The sequence below is a fragment of the Podarcis tiliguerta genome (genome assembly GCF_965153285.1).
Source record: "Podarcis tiliguerta genome assembly, chromosome: 12".
Classification (NCBI taxonomy): Eukaryota; Metazoa; Chordata; class Lepidosauria; order Squamata; family Lacertidae; genus Podarcis; species Podarcis tiliguerta.
Window position 1 is genome coordinate 5,146,245 of NC_139545.1, and position 24,256 is coordinate 5,170,500.

Sequence of the window (24,256 nt, forward strand, 5' to 3'; positions counted from 1 at the left end):
CTTTAGCCTCGTTTTGTGGATCTGTATGATTGCAGTAGTATCTGTTTCCATAGCATCTACATGGATCCTATACAAAAATCAGTAGTGAGAAGAAAAATTTCCGTCAGTTCTTGGCATGACTAATGCTTTTGTCCATTGTGATGGTTCTCTTCATAAGTGAGCATGATGTGCGAACAATCTTGTCTGCTGCAAATAGGACCTGGTTTTTGGCATATTACATTGTTTCACCATGGTTTCTGTAATTGCCTTTTTCAGGTAATAGACAGTAGCTTGCAGCTTTGCATACCGTATTTTTCCATGTATATGACTATGCTTTTTGCTAAAAAGAAAATAGGCAAAAATTGGGTGTCCTCTTATACATGGATAGCGAATGCAGAGGGGGGACGTGTGATTGGCTGCGGCAATTGGGCAGCTGATTTGTGGCTGTAGCTAGGTGTGCAATCGGCAATGGCTGTGGCAAGTGATCGGCAGTGGTGGGCAGGCAGGTGAGCGATTGGCGGAAGTGGCCTCCCCCACCCTACCCCAAAAAGCTAAACAACTTAATTTCTTAATTTCGGGTTAAAAAAAAATAGGGGGCATCTTATACAGAGAAAGATCCAGTATGTTAGGGCAGTGGTTTTCAAACAATCCTGGGTTTCCTCTCAAGTCACAGGTTTCCCATGCCTGTTGTAAGGACAGCTCTTTACCTTCCTCAGACTTTACCTTTTCTGTCCTTATTAAGTCCTATGGACAGCTCAGTTGCTAGAGCATGAGACTCTTAATCTCAGGGCTGTGGGTTCGAGCCCCATGTTGGGTGACAGATTCCTGCATTTCAGAGGGTTGGACTAGATGACCCGCATGGTCCCTTCCGTTCCAACTCTGTCGTTCTAAGTCCTGTAGTCCTGTGCATATGTAGCTGGGTGTAAGTTCGTTGAACTTAGTGGGATTTATTTCTGAGTAGTCTTGCACTTGGTTGTACAGTGCTAAATCCTCTTGCCACGTTCAATTTTGCAAACTTTCCCCCTAGAGGTAAATTCAATTCAAATTAAGTAAGAGACAGAAATAATTCTCCCCCACCCCATAAGGCCAGTGCACTTGGAATGAAAATTTAAAGGCATGTCAATTATGTAGACTTTAATCTATTTCCCATGGTTATTGGCAGGAGATAAACCCTAAGATGGAGCTGCATCTGCTGCTAAAGCCAAATCTGACTTCAGTTGACGGATTTAAAAATAAAACCCTGAACTAACATGTACTAAGAAGAAATGTTTTTAAAGATGTCCACCCACCCGCTTCCCCCATCTCCCCAGGAAAATATTAACTGGTAAAAGTGGTTCCCAGGAGTTTGATATATTTTCCCTACCGAGAGAGAAACTTGAACCAAAAAAAACCATTGTTCCTTCTTTAATTCAAACAACTTGAAAGAATAGCTTGGGACCATCTTTGAAAGTTTAACGATCACGTGAACAGCAGAGAACCATGTCGTGTGTTATGCTGGAGACACCTCAGTTTGCCAACAAATCAACCAGCCTTGATGCACATGCCTGTATGATATTGTGTGTGTGTGTGTGTGTGTGTCGCAGTCACACTTTACATTTTTAGGTCAATCCAAAGTATACCCTCAATATTATGTGAAGCTTGTGAAATCAGGAAGATTCTGCTTTGTACAAAACTGCAAATTTTAAGTGCTGGGGATTGTACGTAACTAGAATCCTTACGCAGTGAGACACCGAGACATTGAGGTTCTGCTTCAATCCAGAAGCTGCCTTGACAGATTGTAGAAGGTCGGTTTAGTTTTTTTCTTTTATTTGCTTCTTGTTTTGTGTTGTTGAAGTCCTGCTCCCCAGTGCACTGAGAAGGATTAATGCCATGAAATACGCTTCTAGGCATGGGTCCTTCTTTGGATTGGGTTTCCATGAACGGAAATGTGTTCTGCTTCAAAAGTAAGTTGGGCTCTGGGCTGGGTGGGCATCTGTTAGATGGTTCTTTTTGGGGAGGAGGTCCTTCAGGCAGCACCATGGATGCTCCATGTTTCTCCACTCCAGTATGAATGAGGGAGAGTGGGACAGCTGAAAAATATTGGTAACTTGGAAGTAGTTTTCAATTTAAAGCTAATGGGGATTATAATGGGGATTCAATCACAAGTACATTTCCTACAGAATTTCTTTTAAAGTAAACATTCGGAAATAACAATATGTGCTAGACTCTTTTTTTAATTAAACCCTCCATTCTGCTGCAAACCGTGAATTGCTGCCAAATGTTGGTATAAATCCTTCAGAAATTACAGCATTTCCATTGCTCATTGATCCTGCCTGGCCAAGCAGCCTAGAACTGAATTTCCGCTGTTGAATTCCTGTTGAAATTATCTGTGTAAACCAGAAACTTTCCGGTGCTCATATGGGCATGATTGTCCATGTATTCTGGACCCTGCTATTATCAGATACAGTTAACTCTCATGTTTACTTTACATTATGCAGATGGACTCATAGTCTAGCCAATCTGGCAGACACTGCAGTTGGGGAGAAGGCATGCCAAATGGGAAGGACAAAAATGGGGGTGAGCTGCAATTGGATTGATGTACTTGAGTCAGAACAGTTAAATATTTTAATTAAAACATGCAGTATCTGGCTGGCTGATCTGCCCCCTTTTGGATATAGCATCATCTCTGCCTCCCCACCCAGTATTTTCAAAGCCAAATATTTATGGCTCCAAGGTTTAATTGGTAGATAAATGAACTAAAATTTCAGTTGAGTAATAAACTAAGCACCCATTTTAATAGGCGAAGTTGTGAATCAAAGGACACATTAATCTCTGAGGCATTTATTTATTTATTTGGAAGATTTATAAGCCACTAAACCTTATCAAAGACAACTCTGCTGTACAACAACAGATGAAAACAGTTCTGCAAAAAGAAATATAATATTGCATTTCTACTTCAAAACGACCTTGACAGATTAGAGAACTGGGCCAAAACAAACAAGATGAATTTTAACAGGGAGAAATGTAAAGTATTGCACTTGGGCAAAAAAAATGAGAGGCACAAATACAAGATGGGTGACACCTGGCTTGAGAGCAGTACATGTGAAAAGGATCTAGGAGTCTTGGTTGACCACAAACTTAACATGAGCCAACAGTGTGACGCGGCAGCTAAAAAAGCCAATGCAATTCTGGGCTGCATCAATAGGAGTATAGCATCTAGATCAAGGGAAGTTATAGTGCCACTGTATTCTGCTCTGGTCAGACCTCACCTGGAGTACTGTGTCCAGTTCTGGGCACCACAGTTCAAGAAGGACACTGACAAACTAGAACGTGTACAGAGGAGGGCAACCAAAATGGTCAAAGGCCTGGAAACAATGCCCTATGAGGATCGGCTAAGGGAGCTGGGCATGTTTAGCCTGGAGAAGAGGAGGTTAAGGGGTGATATGATAGCCATGTTCAAATATATAAAAGGATGTCACATAGAGGAGGGAGAAAGGTTGTTTTCTGCTGCTCCAGAGAAGCGGACACGGAGCAATGGATCCAAACTACAAGAAAGAAGATTCCACCTAAACATAAGGAAGAACTTCCTGACAGTAAGAGCTGTTCGACAGTGGAATTTGCTGCCAAGGAGTGTGGTGGAGTCTCCTTCTTTGGAGGTCTTTAAGCAGAGGCTTGGCAACCATATGTCAGGAGTGCTCTGATGGTGTTTCCTGCTTGGCAGGGGGTTGGACTCGATGACCCTTGTGGTCTCTTCCAACTCTATGATTCTATGATTCTAGTAAAGGTAAATGGGACCCCTGACCATTAGGTCCAGTTGTGACCAACTCTGGGGTTGTGACGCTCATCTCGCTTTATTGGCCGAGGGAGCCGGCGTACAGCTTGACAGCCAGCATGACTAAGCCGCTTCTGGCGAACCAGAGCAGCGCACGGAAATGCTGTTTACCTTCCCGCTGGAGCGGTACCTATTTATCTACTTGTACTTTGACGTGCTTTCAAACTGCAAGGTTGGCAGGAGCGCAGGGACGAAGCAACCGGAACTCACCCCGCCACGGGGATGCGAACCGCCGACCTTCTGCTCGGCAAGTCCTAGGCTCTGTGGTTTAACCCGCAGCGCCACCCGCGTCCCTGCACTTCTAGTATATTACTGTAATAGAGAATGAGGAAAACTATTAGAATACCCTGTACCTTGCACACTTGTTACTTTCTTGTGCATTCTCTTTTCTCTCACACACAACTGATGGAGGAGAGGCTGATACAGGGAGAGGTGTTCTTGCAGGTCTTTGGTTCTCAAGCCATTTAGGCTTTAAAAGTGAGCATCAGCACCCAGAACTGGGCGTGTAAGCAAATAGGGATTCCTTTGCAGGTATAATGGCGATCCCTCTAGGTTGTTCTGTTCAAAATTCTGGCAGCCGCATTCTGCACTAATTGAAGTTCCATGTAACCTTAAAAGGCAACCCCACATACAACATTACAATCCTAGGTTACCAGAAAATGGGCAACATTTGCCAGGCTATTCCTATCCAGGAATAGATGTAGTTGGTGAACTAACAGAAGCTGAGAAAAGGCTGTCATCATCACCAAGGCCACCTGGGCCTTGAGCAACAATGCTGGATCCTGGATTACTTCCAAACTACATACTTGTTCCTTCAAGGGGTGTGCAAACCACCCAGAACAGGCTTCACACCTGATTCCCAGACACAGGAACCACAGTATCCCCATCTTGTCAGGATTCAGATTTATTTGCTCACTAGGTGGCCATAGGTGAGCCATTGTCTCCCAGACTCAGTCCCTGCCTGCATACATGAGGTTGTGTGTGTGTGTTTATGGCTATCTACACCTCCCTGCTCATCTATATATGCTGAGCATTATGATGATTGTTTGGGGAAGGCGGGGAGCATGTTTAACTTTACATAGTTTAAAAGACTTCGCTTCTTTGCAAATGGCTAAGTAGAAAGCTAGCAAAGAAGCATTTAAAAGAAATCTTCAAGGAACAGATTTTTTTAGAATTTGTTATTGAGTCAGACAATATAGAGGCTAATTTTATTCTATTCCATCTTACATTTTTGCCATGTTGTCACTGGAATTATGCCAATGATAAATTGTTTTGCTCCATTCAGCGTTATGTAGAACATCCCTGAGGACTAATAATGGGTTGCGGCATCAGATTCCATCCATGATGAATGTTCCAGAAGAGCTATAAAAATCTATAATCTAATATCCTCACATATTATGATAAAATATCAAGATACTCAAAGCGCTGAGTCACCCCAAGAGGAATACTTATCTGGATGTAGGAGCCTAAGGGATGAACAACTTTCATCTGGTGTTTCATCTGCAAGGGCTGCAACTGTTATGGTTAACAAAAAAAAAAGTATCATAACCTCGCTAGACAAATTATACCATCAGCCTAATTATAAAACATAAAAATAACAGTTCTCAAACAATCATCATGCGTGATCCTTTGGGGATGGGAAACACCAGCCTTAACAGTGTTATGGCCTCTGTACCAACTGTTTAAAAATTCATCTTAGTCCTCTATTCATACTGCACCACTTCAACTGGATCACTTTGCAGCATTTGATACTCATGTTAACCTCTTTCCCTTCCCCCACTGCCTAGTCACTGACTTGCATTCCTGGGTAAAAAACAAAACAAAACAAAAAAAAACATTTAACATTGGCTATTTGTGTGTTGTAAGCAGACACTGTAAGCCAGGGGTCAGCAAACTTTTTCAGCAGGGGGGCGGTCCACTGTCCCTCAGACCTTGTGTGGGGCTGGACTATATTTTGAAGGGGGGAAATGAACGAATTCCTATGCCCCACAAATAACCCAGAGATGCATTTTGAATAAAAGCACATATTCTACTCATGTAAAAACACGCTGATTCCCGGACCGCCTGCAGGCCAGATTGAGAAGGCGATTGGGCCAGATCCAGCCCCCAGGCCTTAGTTTGCCTACCCATGCTGTAAGCAGTCCGTATCAGCACCCTGGACAGCTCCTTTGCCATTTCTCCAAGGATCCAATGTGCTCCTGTTTACCAATGTCTGCCACTTGTTAAGTATCGTTCGAGTTTTGCTTTTTAATAGCAAAAAAGCACAAATGTAGTTGGCACCCTTGCTGGCTGTAAAATAAACCTACCATGACAGGAAAAAGAAAATGATGATAGATGTACCTTCTAAAAATAGAGAAAGCAAACTTGTACTGCAAAGTCTTGGTGTGTCTTATTGAGCTTTCCTGCTGTGAAGGAGTTTTCTTTAAAACTATCCCAATTATAGCTAACTTGACTGTACACCAAGCAACTACTACAACTGCACCAACAAATTAATGAATTGATGAATGGCTTCCTCCTGTTCCACACCTTAACACTCTTACCCAATTCACCTCCCAGGCCTGGATTTCCTATTTCAATGTGGGTTAAATTTTATTTTTTTTGCTTTTTGTGAGGGAAACATTCTGCAATGGGTCATAAGTCATAGCTTTTGCATGTAAAAGGTCTAAGGTTCAGTCTCTGATAACTCTAGATAGGGCTAGGAAAGACTCCTCTCTGGGACCCTGGAGAGACATACCAGACAGTATTGACAATACTGAGCTAGATGGAGCAACTAGCTGGCTCGATGTGAGGCAGCTTTGCATGTGCACATTGCATGTGCACATTTATATACCGCTCCATACCTGCAGGTCTCAGGGTGGTTCACAGAATATTAAAAAAAAACCCTGCATATTCAAAATAAAAACAACAACAACAACCCAATAACCCCCTCCCCCCAAAAAACACCATAAATTTTAAAAGGGCACAGAATGTCAATCAAATCAACCAAAGGGCTAGTTGAAAAGGAACGTTTAGAAGGTTGTCTTCTAAAAAACACTAAAGCAAATTTATTAAACTAAACAGATTTTTTGGAGAAGGAGTGTGAGAAAAAAATTCTTATAGAGATAGTTGAAGAATTGTGTTTCTATAGTGATGTATACAAGGACGGAAATTTAGTTAGAAGGAACATCTTATATTTTGAGGAACTGCTGCTATTATTACTCCTGCTTCTACTTGAGAGTCAGGCTTTGAGTATGTCAGTAAATATAATTTCTTAATTTGCAGTCCCTGGACTATATCATTTATAAGCTCTGCTTCCTCAAGTGTTAAAGACAGCAAATACCTGGCAAAACTCCAGAGAAATGGGAAGTCAAACTATTTTAGGAAATGCCTGTGAAGAAACGAGAGGGAGAAGCAATCTCAATCCATGCAAATCACCCACAGGATACAGCCCAGTCCGATAACCTTCACCTTGGAAGCATCATTATGGCAATAAATCTCTTGGGTGTGTTTGGATCAGGAGAACAGATGGAGCTGTGGAGAGGATGCCTGGACTACAGGCTTCATGAGAGAGATGTTCAAATCCACACTTACAATATTGGCGGTGTATCCAGTTAGAAGAAGTGTGACTAGCTTGTGCTTTCTGTGCTCATGCAATGCCTAAGTCACTCCTTGCTTTTGATAAGATAGAAAGTGAACTTCATGTAAACTGTTTGAGCTGTCTAGGGATGAGCTTATTCCTTGCGAATGCCTCCTTAAATAACCCACACAGGACATGGTCCTGCCAAAGTTAAGCATTTCAAAGTCCATTAGTTTCAACGGGAGAGTTAAGTAATTCCTTTGGGTCTTTAAAGTGCTTAACTAGGATTGGGTGTGTCCATATTATTGTTTGGTTTTCAGCCAAGAATGAATAAGGATATGTCTTTTTCTTGGAATTACTTCTGCATACCTCTAAATCAAGGGACGCGGGTGGCGCTGTGGGTAAAAGCCTCAGCGCCTAGGGCTTGCCGATCAAAAGGTCGGCGGTTCAAATCCCCGCGGCGGGGTGCGCTCCCGTCGTTCTGTCCCAGCGCCTGCCAACCTAGCAGTTCGAAAGCACCTCCAGGTGCAAGTAGATAAATAGGGACCGCTTACTAGCAGGAAGGTAAACGGCGTTCCGTGTGCTGTGCTGGCTCACCAGAGCAGCGATGTCACGCTGGCCACATGACCCAGAAGTGTCTCCGGACAGCGCTGGCCCCCGGCCTCTTGAGTGAGATGGGCGCACAACCCTAGAGTCTGGCAAGACTGGCCCATACGGGCAGGGGTACCTTTACCTTTACCTCTAAATCATGGGTGTCTAACTTTGGCAGCCTTTGGATGAGATCTGTCCCAAAGCCTTTTTTTCCAGTCCAACCCAATTTGATTCAGGGAACTTAATGTGTGTGTGTGTGTGTGTGTGTGTGTGTGTGTGTGTGTCAGCTGGGTTCCACATTTTTTCATTCACATGAGAGTCTGGAATGCTTTGGTGTGGGACACTCCAACTAACAGTTATTTAGAGACTCAGTGTAGTAAGAATCTGTTGCTCCAAGGGAGGGCCATCTGAGTGGCAAAATCCACTTCCTTGACCACTGTCTGGAGCAATGGCTTTCAGCCCTAGCTCTTCCATGTGCAAAACAGTGAAGTCCTTGTGCCTCAAACAAGATCCTAGGCCTGAGGCCAGCATGGTGCTCTCCCAGTGTTTCCGGACTGCTCCTCCCATCAGCTCTAGCCAGCATGGCCAATGGGCAAGGATGATGGGAGCTAGAGTCCGTCAATATGGGGAGGGCCTTGTGTTGGCTTCTGCTGCCCTATGGCATTGTCAAAGGTGCTTCCCAGCCAAAGGAAAACACACAACAGATAGTTAATTGGCAAAGATAACACAGTTGCTTCTACTGCTCTGCACCCCAATCTAGCGTAGAGGCTGCACACATGCAACCGGAGACTGCGCCTGCGTGGCAACTTCCTCTGCTCATCCCTTTTCAGTCCCCTGCTGGTTCTGGGAGACGGTGGGGCAGGAGAGGGTGGGGAAGCACCTGGACCTTCACTTGCCTGATCTACCTCTTCCTCATCTTCTGACCCATCCTGTGCTCCACCCTCCAGCTCTGAAGTTTCCCTTGCCTCTAAACCTTGTCTCCTGGCTGGTACAGGTCTCCACAAAGCACTGACCCCCCTCTCCCAAATCAGACTCCGGCCTCGCTCCCCCCCCCCCCACTCCAGCACCTTGCCAGTCCCTGGCAGGCATGTTGTAGGAATAGTAAGTAGTAAATTCAGGAGGACCACTGGCTAGGATGGATTGCTTTTAATCCCTCTAGATTTGACCAGCGGATAAATTGTTGATCTAAAAACCAAGCTTTCCACCTTTTAATACATCTCTTTTGTGAATAAGCACGCACAGTAATTGGTTCCTATAAACAATTGAAGCCATATTGACTCAGAGCCTTTTTGCTACGTAGTAGCATTATCGGACACATTATCTAAGATTAAGATGGACTGGAAAGCAAAAAGGGACAACTGCTGCTCATTTGGCCAGTACATGTTTCCCACTAGATTGGCAAACCAGCCTTAATCCTGGCCGTGGGTACCCGAAAGTAATCCCCGCATCTTATTTACTTCCAAGAAAATATGGGTAGGATTGGAGGGCCCCCCTCCCCAGCATCCTACGCACGTCTGTTCAGAAATAACGAGGAGGGCTGCACGGGATTGCAATCTGGGCGTCACGTGTGAACACGCTTGACAAGCCCTCCTCGCCGCCTCCGCTCGCCGCCCAATCTCTCTCCGGCTTGGCCACCGATGCACCAGCTCCTCCGTCGCTGCAGCTTTAAGACACCTCCCTCCTGCTTTCCTTTGTCCCTCCTCTTTCTCTCTGGGATCCGACCTCCATCTCTCATCTCCCTCGCTCTCTGCAGCCGGGCTCCGTGTGATTTCCCTCCTCGGCAGGATCCCTGCACCAGCCACCATGGCCGACATGAAAACAAGCGGCGTCTTTGCCAAAAATGTCCAGAAGAGACTCAGCCGAGCGCAGGAAAAGGTAAGCCGGCGGAAGGACCGAAGGGGATGCAGGTGGCGAGGAAAGGAGGCGACTGCCCGCCGGGGGGACCTTCTGCATCCACCGGGCTGCGGAGATAACTGGAAGGCTGTGGGGCCAACGGGAGGCGGGTGGGGAGAAGGTCCCTGCGGCAGTTTCTGTGGGGGTGCAGAGAAATCTCCTCCGGGGAGGGGAAAGCGCCCCGCGGCGCCCGCTTGGAACAGAGGCTCAGAATGCGCCTTTGCGCGCAGCTGCTTTGCATCCTGTGCAAAGGGCCTACGAGAGGCAAACCACCCCCTCCCCCCGGGTCCACTATTCGGTTTCTCGATGGATCTTGGACACAGCGATCTGGCGGAGCGCTGGCATGTGGGCAGTGATGCTGAATTACACACACCTGAGGCCCCCGCCCCGCCGCCGCCTTAAAGGTGCGCTGAAAAAATATCTCTGGAGCAGCTCCTCGCTGCTGTTCCATATCTGCCTGGGCTGCTAACGGAGGGACTAAGGCACGTCCTTCCCCCAGAAGGTCAGGGGAATCCGAGGGCATCGGCTGCAAGGCAAGAAACAAGGGCTTTCTGAAGAGAGGGATGGAGAGAGCTGCGCTATTCTGGGGACACGGGGAGAGGCGGGCAGCAGCTCGCAGCGCTTGGCTTTCTGGCTGTTTGCGGATTTGGGCCTGTTTGAAATGCGCCCTTTGAGGCACGTCCGCAACTGGCGAGTGGATTGTTGAACGGGGCTCTCCCAATGCGCGTTTGGCTAATAAATACCAAATAATGTTGGTGGTGGATTTTCTCCCCCTCTTCTCCGCTGGCAAGCTGCCAGTATCAGTGATGTTATGTAATATCCCTTGTCCCATTTAGTCATTATTCTCTTGAATGAAGTGATCCGAGATGGACTGATGCAATGGCACAACTTGTTTTCAGCCCAGTCTGTGCTGTTCTGTCGCTAACGGATGAACCATGTATTGTTGGCACCCGGGCTGGGACCCCACACAATGGCCGAGGCTGCACCCATCTACCTGGGACATTACTGGAGAGGGTCCTGAGTTTCATACTTGGGCCAGTCCTTAGTTTGGAACAGGTGCTTGCATCATGCATGTGTGCCAAGCTGCTCTGATAGGTGGTGCTGGCTTGAGAAATTTGAGGTCCCCTGGGCAAAGTGCCTTCAGTGGACCCTCAGAAAGAAGGAGATGTGGACTGGGTGCTCCTCCACTCTGCCTCTGAGCTTCTAGTGGGATCCATGCCAAGCACAGATGTCTGTGCTGTAGGAGCAGTCGTGCCTTTGGCACTCTTGAGACCTCGAGCAGATGCCCGACTTGGCCACTCACTGGAGACAGACCTGCTGATGGTGGCTGGTGCAGAGGACAATATCACCTTGCACATTTTCATAAAGGTGCTGCCTGGGTGAAGTCGGTTTGCAGTTACTGAGAGGGTTTTGTGGTCCTTCCTTTACTCCCATCCCATCTCTGTGAGAACATTCAGGGCATCAAGCTAGATTTTCTGAGCCCCCGTAAAATTTTTGGTTAGGAGAAGAAAATTCTTGGGGCACATTGATGGGAGCCTCTACGGTGGGTTTGCTTGTACCACCTCCTTGTTTGTGGCCTTGATAAAACCAAAGGGTTACACTGGTAGCCTGCAGTGTAGAAGGAGGATTGCATCTGCAGAGCGGATCTATTCACAGACCGAAAGATTTGGCTGTTCCTCGGCCCCACCTCCATGCTTGCACACTTTCCATACTGTAAGAGGATTGTGTTTCTTTTAATAACCACCCAAGCTCATCGTGAACTAATGTGATCTTCACTTGGAGAGCGGGGCAATCTCTAAATCACCTCTGTGGGCGTTGCCAAAGGCCACCTTGCCCGTGTCACTGGACTTTATCAGAGTCTCCTGCCAGCTCTTCGGTGAGCAACACCTAAGCATTCAGAGACACACCTGCATTTCCAACTGATTGAAGATATTCCTCTGGGCACTGATGGTCTGCATTGTCCTGTTTCCTGATGGTCTAGACGTAAGGCTTCTTAATGTTCAAGTAAATGCTGGCAGGGACAAGCAAGAGATGGTTTGACTCAAAATGGAAGGATCTAGGCTTCCATTTTGGATCTACAAGACCATCTTCTAGCCAAGTGGTGAGCAAAACACTTAGGTACATGTAGTTTCATGTGCAGAGTGAGTATCAGCCAACCTACCTGCAATATCTTCCTGTTCAAGTCTTGGATAACAGGGCAGAGAGGGAAGATATCACAGTAGGTTTTGTCTTAAATTCCATTTAATAAATGGCACATGTATAGCATGTGTTTGTTTGAATTTGTTGCATTTCCCCTCTAGGAGTGAGCAACACTCACCTAAGTATAGAAGACAAGCGAGACCTGTAACAAAATGTTGCTGTGTGGTGTACTCTTGTCCTGTGTTCTGGCCAGCCAGTCATGCCCTTTCCCAGGATACTCTATTGAAGCATTGTCCTCTCCACTCCACAACACAGCCAACATTCCACGGCTACTGAGCATGCTCAGTCGTCATCAGGCTGCTTTGGTCTTCTCCCTCCTTAGAATTTCCTGGCCTGGCCTACATGTCTGGCAGAGAAAGAGATGGCGGAATGAACTGGGCACTAGAGGTGGTATTTCGGGAAGTCACATTTTGAATGCTCTCTTGTGTTTATTAGCTCCCTGAAAATGGAAAGCCTTCTAGAACGGGGTGGGGAACTTCAAGCCCATGGGCCAAATGTGTCCAAACCTCTCTGTCCAGCCCTCAGGACACTTCTCAGACCATGCAGCCTTTGTCAGCCCTGCTCTGTGCGATCCTAACGTTTTTGCCTGGCTGAAACGCCTCCTTGACCTGTGATAATGCCTCTTGCTTGCCTTAATGGAGGGTGTGTGTGTGTGTGTGTGTGTGTGTGTGTGTGTGTGTGTAGAAACCGCTGACTGTTGCATGGCTGGACTGCAGCCTGCAGTACAGTGGTAATAGTCAGGGCTGGCGTATCCATGAGGCCAGGTGAGAAGATCACCTCAGGCAGAAGGATCCACAGGAACAGCAGATCTGGCCTCCAAGGAGTACATTGCCTGCTGCTGCTGCTGTTGTGGTGGCAGTGACAGCTGTGGCATTCTCCTTGGAGGCCAGATTTGCCGTCTCCTCAGCAACACCCCCCCCCCGCTGCCTCTACAGTGGCCTCTTGGCCAATCGGAGGCATGGCTGGTCTCTTCCCACCCTTGTTCCTGATGTCAATCTTCACTCACCCCTTCTTCCTTGGTGGGGTGGATGCCATTTTGTGGTTCACCTCAGGTGCTAAAAAGGCTTAGTCTGGCCCTGGTAACAGTTTCCCACCTCTGATACAGAACCTCTCCCTGTCTGCTTATTTCCTGTTTCCTGGGGTTTTGTCCTTTAAACAATGCAGGGCAGGGGTGAGGGATTTTTTCACCCCAGCAGGCCAGCTGTTGTCCCTTACCCCTTTGCAGGCCACATTTGACAGAAGGGCGAGTGCCCACTTCAGCCGACCATCTTTGCCCCACAGCAGAGCCCCCTTTAAAGCACTATTTTGTGCAGTGCCTTGAAAGGGGCTGTTGAAGATCTGCCCGTCGGCTGGTGTCAGATATGATGTCAGCTGGAGGCCAGGTGGCTGTGGCTTAGCTGAAACGGACCTGTGGGCCCAATGGGGGAGGTCTGGAGGGCCTAATTAGGCCGGTGAGCTGAAAGTTCCCCACCCCTCCATTGTAGAAGTTGTAATCTCACACCGGCAGTCTGAATTCAGTCTATTCTCCTTCCTCATTCTGCTGTATGTGTAGACCTGTGTGCTAGGACAGGGAAATTGGGGAAGGCCCATAGCTCAGTGGGAAAACATTGCACAAGGTCTTAAATCTTCAGACAGGGCTGAGAAAGACCTTGGCCTGAGACCCTGAAGAGCCAGATGGACCAATGGTCTGGCTTGAAATAGGTTCGCTTGCTATGTTCCTTATTTATACCCTGTCCATCTGGCTGGGCTTCCCCAGCCACTCTGGGCGGCTTCCAACAAAATATTAAAGTACAGTAGTCCATCAAAAGCTTCTCTAAACAGGGCTGCCTTCAGAAAAAGTCATCTAAAAGTCTGGTAGTTGTTGTTCTCTTGGACATCTGGTGGGAGGGCGTTCCACAGGGCGGGTGCCACCACCGAGAAGGCCCTCTGCCTGGTTCCCTGTAACTTGGCTTCTCGCAGTGAGGGAACCTCCAGAAGGCCCTCGGCGCTGGACCTCAGTGTCCAGGTAGAACGATGGGGGTTTCCAGGTACCTTGTAGCTTAGAAATTGCATACTAGGCCTTGGGAATATGGACTTTTCATTTGGCTTTGTGCTTGGCCGGTGCCGAAAATCTAGTGCTGGATCCTAAACAAGTGAAAGCTGGAAATTCTGAAATCCTTTCCAAGCCCCATTGACCCCTCAGAGAAGTTGAGGTTATTCCCCAGTTGAGCACTTTGAGTCATCCATAGTTGGTTACACAGGTTACCCCCCCCCCATCCACACACACCAGACTATTAGTAAATCTCTTAAGGCAGCCCATCCCATTTTGGATCTAGCATTCCTTGGACTGAAGTGCTCCAAGGCTGTGGTTCAGAGTAATCATTGAAAGCCCAATAATCATCTGTGCTTCATCATGCGGATGAATGTGCTGCTGCTTTGCACACAGAAGGTCCCATATTCAGTCCCTGGCATCTCCAGGACTGGAACCCGGAAGAGCTCCGACCAATGATGAGCCAAATAGGCAGGTGGCCTGACACAGGGCACAGAAGCCACTCAGGCAGACACTCAGGCATTCTTCACCTGTGACATTTTGTGCGTCTTGTGTGTTTATATTTTGTTCATTTATTTACAAGATGGCTTTTCCATCAGCATAAGTCTTCGAAATGGCACACAGCATGAAAAACAATAAAACCCAAACAACCACAACAATAAAGAAAGGTTTTTAAAAAACATCCTAGTGCACAAACCAGCAGAATATTTCAATAACTACAATATAGCCATGAATTGAGATCCAGGGTGGGAGAAAATCACTGTGGGATAACTTTTTCCAACGTTTATTTTCGGGGGGGGAGGGGGGAATGCAGGGGTATGCATAAGGTAAAGGTAAAGGTACCCCTGCCCGTACGGGCCAGTCTTGACAGACTCTAGGGTTGTGCGCCCATCTCACTCAAGAGGCCAGGGGCCAGCGCTGTCCGGAGACACTTCCGGGTCACGTGGCCAGCGTGACAAAGCCGCATCTGGCGAGCCAGCACAGCACACGGAAACGCCGTTTACCTTCCCGCTAGTAAGCAGTCCCTATTTATCTACTTGCACCTGGGGGTGCTTTCGAACTGCTAGGTTGGCAGGCACTGGGACCGAACGATGGGAGCGCACCCCGCCGCGGGGATTCGAACCGCCGACCTTTCGATCAGCAAGCCCTAGGCGCTGAGGCATTTACCCACAGCGCCACCCATGTCCCCTATGCATACCCCTAAACATTTTGTGAATCTACGTTTGGCCTCATTGAGGGGCAGTATTTCAATATGAGTAGGAAAATGAGAGCATCCCTAAACATGTTTTAAGGGGGGGGGGAGCACTGGCTTTTTCTCCACAAGAGGATACAGTGTACCTCTAGTTGCGGACACAATCTGTTCTGGGTTGCCGTTTGTCCCCCCGAAAAGTCCACAACTAGAGCGGCGCTTCTGCGCCAGTGCAGAGCATGATAGGGCGCTTCTGTGCATGTGCAAGTGCGCAGAACTCTTTGCCACGTTCGCAAGCCGAAAAGACACAACATGAACCTAACACAACAAGAGGTATGACTGTATGTAATAAAATCATGCACAAAGCTGTTTCCCTTGCCTGCCATTGTTCTTTGGAACATTTATTAATGCCTTCCTTCTTTGCACCATTAATGCAATGCTTCAACCTTTTCCTTATGGCTGTTTCACAAGTGTCAAATGCCAAGGGCAATATTTTTTTGGGGGGGGAGGGCTTTCATATTTCCATAGACTTGCAAATGATTAATACTGTGTGAATCCAAATAGCCATAGGTAGAAGGTACACCCCCTTGGGGTTGTAGCAGGAAAGCTCAGTGAAGATGGCAACCCAGGAGGTGGCAGCTGTGAAAAAGGTGGATGCCACACTAGGGAATATCGGGAATTGGATTGAAGCTAAAACAGCCAGTGCCATATTGCCACGATACAAATCTATGGCGTGAGTACATGTGGAATACTTTGTGCAGTTCTGTTCACTTCTTTCACCTCAGAAAGGATATTATAGTGTTGAAGAAGACGAAGAAAAGGGCAACCAAAATTATCAAAGAGATGGAGCAACTTGCTATGAGGAAAGATTGGAACATTTGGGGCTTTTTAATACAGAAAAATGGCAAGTAAGGAGACACACAATAAAGATGTATAAAATAAAGTGTGGTGTTGAGAACACAACCAAAATGACGAACCATTCTTTGAGGATTAGAAACCTTTTGTAGGCTAGCTAAAGAACTATTATAGTTGCATGAAAACGCAAGCAGGGTTTGAAATACGAGAAGAAGTCAAAAGACGTTAAGCCTAATAACTCAGGGCATACATGGTATGGTAAAATATGCAGCATTAAAGGAAAAACAGAACATCATGGGGTGGGGGGAGTCAATGGATAAATTAAAGTGTGGATGGTAAAGTATTGTGGATGGTATGTATGTAAATTTTTGAAAACTAAATAAAATTTAAAAGAGAAAGTGGACACGAGAGACAATTCTTCCTCTTTTCATGATATTAGAATATTTAATGAAGTGGAATATTGAAAGATTTAGGACAGGCAGAAGAAAGTGCATCACATAATTAAACTATGGAATTCACTCACAGAAGATGCAGTGATAGCTTGATTCGTCAGATATCTTTTAAAGCCATCAGTGATGACAGGCCGCGATGGGTATGGTCTACCTCCACTGCTGGAGACAGGGGGCCTCTGATGACCAGTTCCTGGGAACTGCAAGCAGCAAGAATGATGTCATCTTCAAGTTCTGCTTGCAGACTTCTTTCCTGTAGACCTCTGGCTGGCCAGGATGAGGACAGGATTCTAGACTAGGTAGGCCTTTGATCTGATCCAGGAGGACTCTTTTTATGCGGGCGCTCTACAAGTGGGGTGCCACCACAGAGAAGGCCGTCTCTCATTCCACCACTGCCCTCAACAGTGGGATGCCGAAAAGAGCTGCCTCTGAAGATCTTGGGGCCATCTGTTTGAATTTAAGGCCATATGTTCATTACTTACTTAACGAGGCACTGTAATGAACTGCTGTTCATTATCCACTTAATTTCTCCGTTTCCACATCACATTTATATGTGGACATACATGGATCGAACGACATCTAAATATCAGTTAATTGACTTTGATAGCAGGTATTAAGATATTTGTAGTGCAATTCTGTACATGTCTACTCAATAGTAAGCCTGGTTGTTTTCAGTGGGGCTTAATCCCAGCTAAGTATGTATAGGATTACAGTTTTAACTTCTTGTTTTGAGAGTTTATGTAAGGGGGAGTGCTTTGTGTTTCTCCGTTTCAGTTATTAATTATTATTTGTGGGCCACTTTCCCCTAAACTTGTACCTAAAACAGCTAACAATGCTCAGAAAGTAAAACACAACAACACACATCAAAACATGGGTTGGAGGTGATGGCAACTGAATTAGTTACCATCACCTCCAGCAGCCAGATGACTGGGTCTTGCCTGGGAATGGGTCTTCCTAACCTGCCTGAAATTTTCAGTTGGCCCATTTGCTCTCTCTGCTGTCCAGGCACTCATTGCAGCAAAGGGATAACAAGAGCACAAGAGCTATCAAGCTCAGTTGGCATGCTGTTTATTAGTTGAGAATCCAATATCCTCATCACACCACCTGCCACCCTGCCTGCTGCTCTCCTGCAGCAATGAAGAGGGCTATTGTTCCTTCATCCATCTCCAGACGTGACTCCCAAGAGCACCCTTGGCTGCACATCTGCAGTGTTTGCCAAAAGGACCATCTATGGCTGTGCTATTATAGTTGCAGGGTGGTATCTGCACTGAACAGGGCCAGTAGAATGGTCCTCATGAGGAATTTCCCTGCAATATTAGAGAGCAATGTGAGAGTCGGTCTATATTTTGTGCATGGCACTGGTGAGTTTTCCTCCCCAGCCTCCTGCTGTGTTGTTGAGTACAACTTGTGAGTTTTGGTATCCTTGATGACTGGCAATTGTGGGAGGGAACTTTGGAGGGTAAAGTATAGGGAAAGGTTCAGGTGGGGTCTGGGAAACTTGCCACAGGGACAGTGGCGCCATCTTCTGAAGAACGTTGAGGGGGCCTGATGCCACGTCCTGATGTTTCATGTGCGATGTTGCATGATGTCCTGACATTGCTTTGAACCCAGCTCCATGTTTTGCCTCAACAATGGGGTCCCCGGCCCCCCAAACAAACACTGAGGGGGCCCAAAGTGCCTCAGCCCCCAGGAGCCAGCACCTGTGTGCAGGGATGTTAGCCTCCATGCTGAAAGTATTGTGCAGACCAGCTCTCAAGATAAAACAGGGTCTACTTCAAGCTATACAGAGAATCTAGGATGGTTAGATTCCAAAAATGTAAAATGCTGAAATTTAAGGAAGAAGAGGAGTGTGTGGGGGGGTATTAATGATTGAAAATGTTGATTTGTTTCAATTTAATGCTGTTGGCTGTTCAATGCCCAGTTATCGCTGGAGCCATGTTTCAGAAATGGCTGGCTCATGGGACAGTAGGTCATTTGCTTAATTACAAGTACTGATTTTTTTATAGTAAAATTTTCTCTAAAGATCTCTCATCCTTTTAAAAAATATATATATTTGCATTTTCAAAAACAAGAACAGAGAGCATATTTAATCCCCTCCCCCGTCCCACTTACAACTTCGTACCAATAACAGCATGTATACACATACCCTATGACTTCCCCTCCACCCTTTTCCTGGTTCCTTTGATTTCCTAGTACTCCGCGTAATGCACATCCTTTTAATCATCAGATTTGTTATCTATTAAATACTCTTATCTATTTCAACTGCTGGATTTACACAAGACCTGCTAAGCCATGTATTTCTCTATACTGGTTCTTGAAATAGTCAATAAACATTATCAGTTCCTCCTTATATTCCTTATCTTCGTTTTCTCTTATCCTGTTTGTCAGACCAGCCAGTTAAACATATTCAAACATTTTACCCTGCCATTCTTCCTGAGTGGGTGCTAGACATGTTCTCCACCTTTCTGCCAATAAGGTTCTTAAAGATCTCTTACGCTGACGTTCTCTGGGCTCGCAGAGCAGCACCTTCGTTTTTAGCCAGAGCAAAGGCAGATTCCTTTGGGCAGGAGTTGATGTGGTTGCGCACTTGAAATCAATAGGTGTGCTTGGGGTGGTTGTTGTTCATTGGTGACAGGTGTTTGGTATTTCTCAAAGAAAGAAATTATTCTGTCTTTTTGTGACTTGCCCTGATTATTCTTTTAACTTCTCTACGCTCTATGTTTCTTAGGGGAAGCTGTGTGCTAGAGTGGGAAAGATGAGGTGATTCTTTTGTTGTTTATCTAATAAGCACTTGTGAAAACGAAGCAGACAAAAGCACTACAGAATTCGCAACAAGAACCACGGAAGCAATTTTTAAATGTTACAAAATTAGGATGAGCAAGGTCACTTCTAGGTTAGAAGATTAGAAGGTTAGAAGATTCGATGCCATAACTTAAAACAGCTACTGCAAACCAGTGCCCTTTGACAAGGAGCCGGGACAGACAGGCTGCTTTGAAAACACCTGCCGCCCCTTATAGGCAAGCAGCAGTTGCTGGGGCAGCTCTGTCAATCATGCCTGCCTGTCTGGGGGCAGGGCTGCCCTCAGCAAGGCCATCACCAAAAGAGGGGGGCACCAATGGAACTAGTCCCTCTGGGGGTGGCACTTCAGGGGTGGAACGAGGGTGTGGGCCAGCCCACTTGTGCTAAAATTATTGTTTTAATGAGGATGGGGTTTTAACTGCAGTGGCTATTGTTTATTTGGGGGTGAGGTTGTTTTAAATGATCCTTAAGTGTCATATTGGGGACACAGGTGGTGCTGTGGTCTAAACCACTGAGCCTAGGGCTTGCTGATCAGAAGGTCGGCAGTTTGAATCCCTGCAACGGGGTGAGCTCAGTCCCTGCTCCTGCCAACCTAGCAGTTTGAAAGCACGTCAAAGTGCAAGTAGATAAATAGATACCGCTCAGGTAGGAAGGTAAACAGGGTTCCATCCGCTGCTCTGGTTTTCGTGTTCCATTGCGCCAGAAGTGGCTTAGTCATGCTGGCCACATAACCCAGAAGCTGTACACCGGCTCCCTCAGCCAGTAAAGCGAGATGAGCGCCGCTACCCCAGAGTCGTCTGCGACTGGATTTAACTGTCAGGGGTCCTTTACCTTTATTTTTTGTTTGTTTTATAAGGCTGTTTAATATTTTCCAGCCTTTTAAATATGCTAATGTTTCATTGTTTTTTGTTTTAACTATTTGCCTTGTATTTTTATCCTGTGAAACAACAACAACAGGAGGCCTTTCTTTGTGTGCCTCCTCCATGAGAGGTCTGGAGGGCAGCAACACAAAACAGGGCCTTTTCTGCTGTGGCTCCCCACTTGTGGCATGCTTTCCCCAGGGAAGCTCGCCTGGTGCCTTGGTTACATATCTTTAGGCACTAGGTGAAACTGTTCCTCTTCTGCCAGGCCTTTAGCTAATTCAACAATCTATGGTCTTTCAAATTGTATGTGTCACCTATTGTACGTGTATTGCTACTGCTTTATTTGTTATTATGGTATGTAACTTTGTGTTTTTAAATGGTAAAACTCCCAGTGATCCTCAGATGAAGGGAGGTATATAAAGTAAAGGTTTTTTTAAGGGGAAGGGGGAAGAAGCGCCTCAGGGCTGCCATGGGGAGAAGGTAAGAGAACTTCTCTTTCATGTTAGATTACCCACAGCTTTGCACCTTGCCAGATCTGATGGACTGCAGCTAATCTTATCAATTGCTTGTTGAAACAAGCCAAATGCAAACTGTAGTTTATGAAGCTGGTTTGTTTCAACAAACAATTGTTAAGATTAGCCGTGGGTTAGGATTGTTTAATCTCACAAAAACTGGGGTGGATGGAAATTGGAAGAGAAACTTTAAGTTGTGGAGGAAGAGCTAAGGTTCACTCCAGCTCATCTTCAAAATGCCAAACCGTGGTTCAGCTCTGTGTGTGAAGTGGCTCACGAAAAAATCTCACAATACGGAATACGTTAGTTCCATGTGTTTACCTTGATTAAACTTCCTTCTAAATCGTGTTTGGAGCCCCATAGAGCCTTATTTACCCCGTCTTTATATTTGCTCATTAACATTATTGTGAGAAACTTCACTTTTCTTCAGTAGTAACCAGTTGCGTTCCCAAAGAGCATAATGCTCATTTTTTAAACGATATTGTGCAATTATCCACGAGAAGCAGTAGTTACAGATTCTTTACTTTTGTGTTAAACTACATGAGTCTTGGAGAGATTAATGATCCCTTCTGTGCTTGGTATAAAGAGAGATTCTTATAATTACCTGCCTCCCAAATATAAAAACCGTGTTAATTTTGACAAAAATGAAGGAGTGTGTTTTACAAGCAGTTGGATATGTCAGTTGGATATTTAGTAAGCACTACAAGATTCCAAGTGAAAATTCTATGGTATGTCAATCTGATTTTTCAGAGTGTGTTATCTAGCTTGCTTTACATGCTTCTCTATTATTATTTTACCTGTATTTATCACATTTGTATCCTTCCACCAGGAAGATCTCAGGGTAGTGTATATGGGCACATCTTACTTTTTCTTAGTATGATCCCGTGGATTAGGTGAGGCAGTGTAAGGGTGTCTTGCATAAAGCAACTTAATAAGATTTCTGGATAAGGGGAGGCACAGATCCAGGTCTGTGTCAGCATAGATCACACTCCAGTGTCAACACAGAGGCCTGGTTTACATGTCCCACTAAGCCAAACCATTGCTTATTGTGAATGTGGGAGCATGCAGCCTCCCTGAAGAGGATCGCGGTTGCTTCTCTCCTCCCTGATCGTTTTACTACCACACCATGCTGAGCTAAGCCATGGTTTGGTTTAACACGTTTTCTAAATCTGGACTCATGGCTTAGCTCTCTCTAGACTAACATTGAGCTGAAACAAGGGACTCAGCTACACAGCTGCAAATGAAACGTTTTAAATGTGTTGTAAAGTGCAATATATAAATGTGGCACTAGATGGGGACAGTGAGCTATGCAAAATTCAATGTATTTTTCAAAACTGTTTTTAAAAAGCATTTTCACAGCGTTTTTTATATGTGTGTAGATTCCATTAAGGTTTGCCCTATAGTGTCAGGCTCACAGTTTGTCCAGGAGAGCTAAACAGTGAGCCTGTGTTCTCCTTTCCTGGAGCCTCTGCACACACACATTTGCGCTAAGTTGTGATCTGGCTTAGCATACAGGTGACCAATCTCAGACCCTGGAGCCAAATGTGGCCCATGAGACTCTACCTAGGCAATGCCTTTCCCATACCACAGCCAATGGGCCCCACATTAAGGAATTAGTTTTTCTCACTTTGCAGGGTTGATGATAATGATTCAAATTTATATCCTGCCCTTCAGCAAAGGGTGCTTCACAGAATAAAATACAAGATAAAACACAAGTAAGTAATTAAACTAAAAGAACAAAACAATAACACCCCCCTGACACATTTAAAAGGCTGTAGGATAGGCATAGGCAAACTCGGCCCTCCAGATGTTTTGGGACTACAACTCCCATCATCCCTACCTAACAAGACCAGTGATCAGGGATCATGGGAATTGTAGTCCCAAAACATCTGGAGGGCCGAATTTGTCTATGCCTGTTGTAGGATGTTAATCAGTCGAAGGCCTGGTTGACGAGGAACGCTTTTGCCTGGTGCCTAAAAATATATAATGAAGGCACCAGGCGAGCCGCCCTGGGGAGAGCATTCCACAAATTGGGAGCCACCACAGAAAAGGCCCATTCTCGTGTTGCCACCCTCCAGACCTTACATGGAGGAGGTACATGAAGAAGGGTCTCAGGTGATGAACACAGAGTCTAGGACGGTTTGTATGGGCAGAGGCTGTCCTCGAGGTATTGCAGCCCTGAGCTGTTAAAGGCTTTATAGATCAAAACCAGCGCTCTGAGCTGGGCCTGGAAGCTAATTGGCAGCCTGTGTAGTTGGGCCAGGATCAATGTAATATGCTCAGTCTGTCTGGCCCCGGTGAGCAATGATTCAGCAGCTACTAAGCTGTAATAAAGCTTCCTTTTCTGTATCAACATCAACTGTGAGCCTGTGACTTATAGCCCTGCAGGGTGCAGTGACTCAGCCTGTGCTAAGGGTAGTACTTCTTTTGCATATGAATATGTGTAGCAAAAAAACCCTTCAACATAGCTTATAAACATTTATGTGGTGCACAGTGCCAAAAACTTTCATTAGTTGACTTTGGTCCCAAAAATGAGGCCAATGGGGACAGGACTGGTATTTGGCAGGAGTAAATCAATGGTGACTATTTCACTGTTGTCAGTGTTGGATTGGACTAATGGTACCCATATTTCTGAATGGCTTTCAGATGTGTTACCAAGAAGGTCACCCTTCTGCCATTTTCTGCTTCTCACTAATGCACCAGAAGCTGGGCCATGCAAGCCCCTTTTCTTCTACATAGATGACCTCCCATGGTAAACCTGAGGTCCTGGGAGCTGGGGCTGGGGGAATGCAGAAATGATTTTGCTTGCTTTAATTTTCTATTATGCCATGGCCTCACAGCACTTTCTCAAAATTCAAAACGTGCTTGCTGGTCCAAAAAGTCTAGTGACCCCTGTTGTAACTTTCTCTAAATAAACTTTTGTTCTTCAAGATCACTCTTCACACTGGGTTATTGTAAGTCTCTAATCCACCCGTGAGCTGTATCCTTGCTTGGTACTACGCCACTTAACTATTGTATCCAGAAAGAGGGAATCTGGTTGACCTTGCCCCCAAATGGTCATCACCATCCCTCTCCTCTCTAGACAAGCTCCACTGTTACACCCACCAACCCAAGGGTTGGGAAAAAGTAAAGGAGGGTACCAATTAGCAGCTAAAAAAGCCAATGCAATTCTGGCTGCATCAATAGGAGTATAGCATCTAGATCAAGGGAAGTAATAGTGCCACTGTATTCTGCTCTGGTCAGACCTCACCTGGAGTACTGTGTCCAGTTCTGGGCACCACAGTTCAAGAAGGACACTGACAAACTGGAACGTGTCCAGAGGAGGGCAACCAAAATGGTCAAAGGCCTGGAAACGATGCCTTATGAGGAACAGCTAAGGGAGCTGGGCATGTTTAGCCTGGAGAAGAGGAGGTTAAGGGGTGATATGATAGCCATGTTCAAATATATAAAAGGATGTCACATAGAGGAGGGAGAAAGGTTGTTTTCTGCTGCTCCAGAGAGGCGGATACGGAGCAATGGATCCAAACTACA

General features: G+C 45.8%; 1 protein-coding gene across 6 annotated transcripts in view; it reads left to right on the forward strand.

The window, feature by feature from the left end:
- The first annotated feature begins 9,498 nt into the window (after nucleotides 1-9,498).
- The window catches only part of LOC310661258 (amphiphysin-like), a 96,830-nt gene continuing 82,072 nt past the window's right edge, over nucleotides 9,499-24,256 (forward strand). Inside the window, exon 1 of one of the 6 annotated variants that reach the window (XM_083407056.1) lies at nucleotides 9,499-9,812. In XM_083407056.1, the coding sequence (XP_083263182.1) occupies nucleotides 9,741-9,812 (72 nt within the window). In that variant the 5' untranslated portion in view covers nucleotides 9,499-9,740. The remainder of the gene's footprint in view (nucleotides 9,813-24,256) is intronic. The other 5 variants (XM_083407059.1, XM_083407058.1, XM_083407057.1 and 2 more) reach the window with 5 other exon arrangements.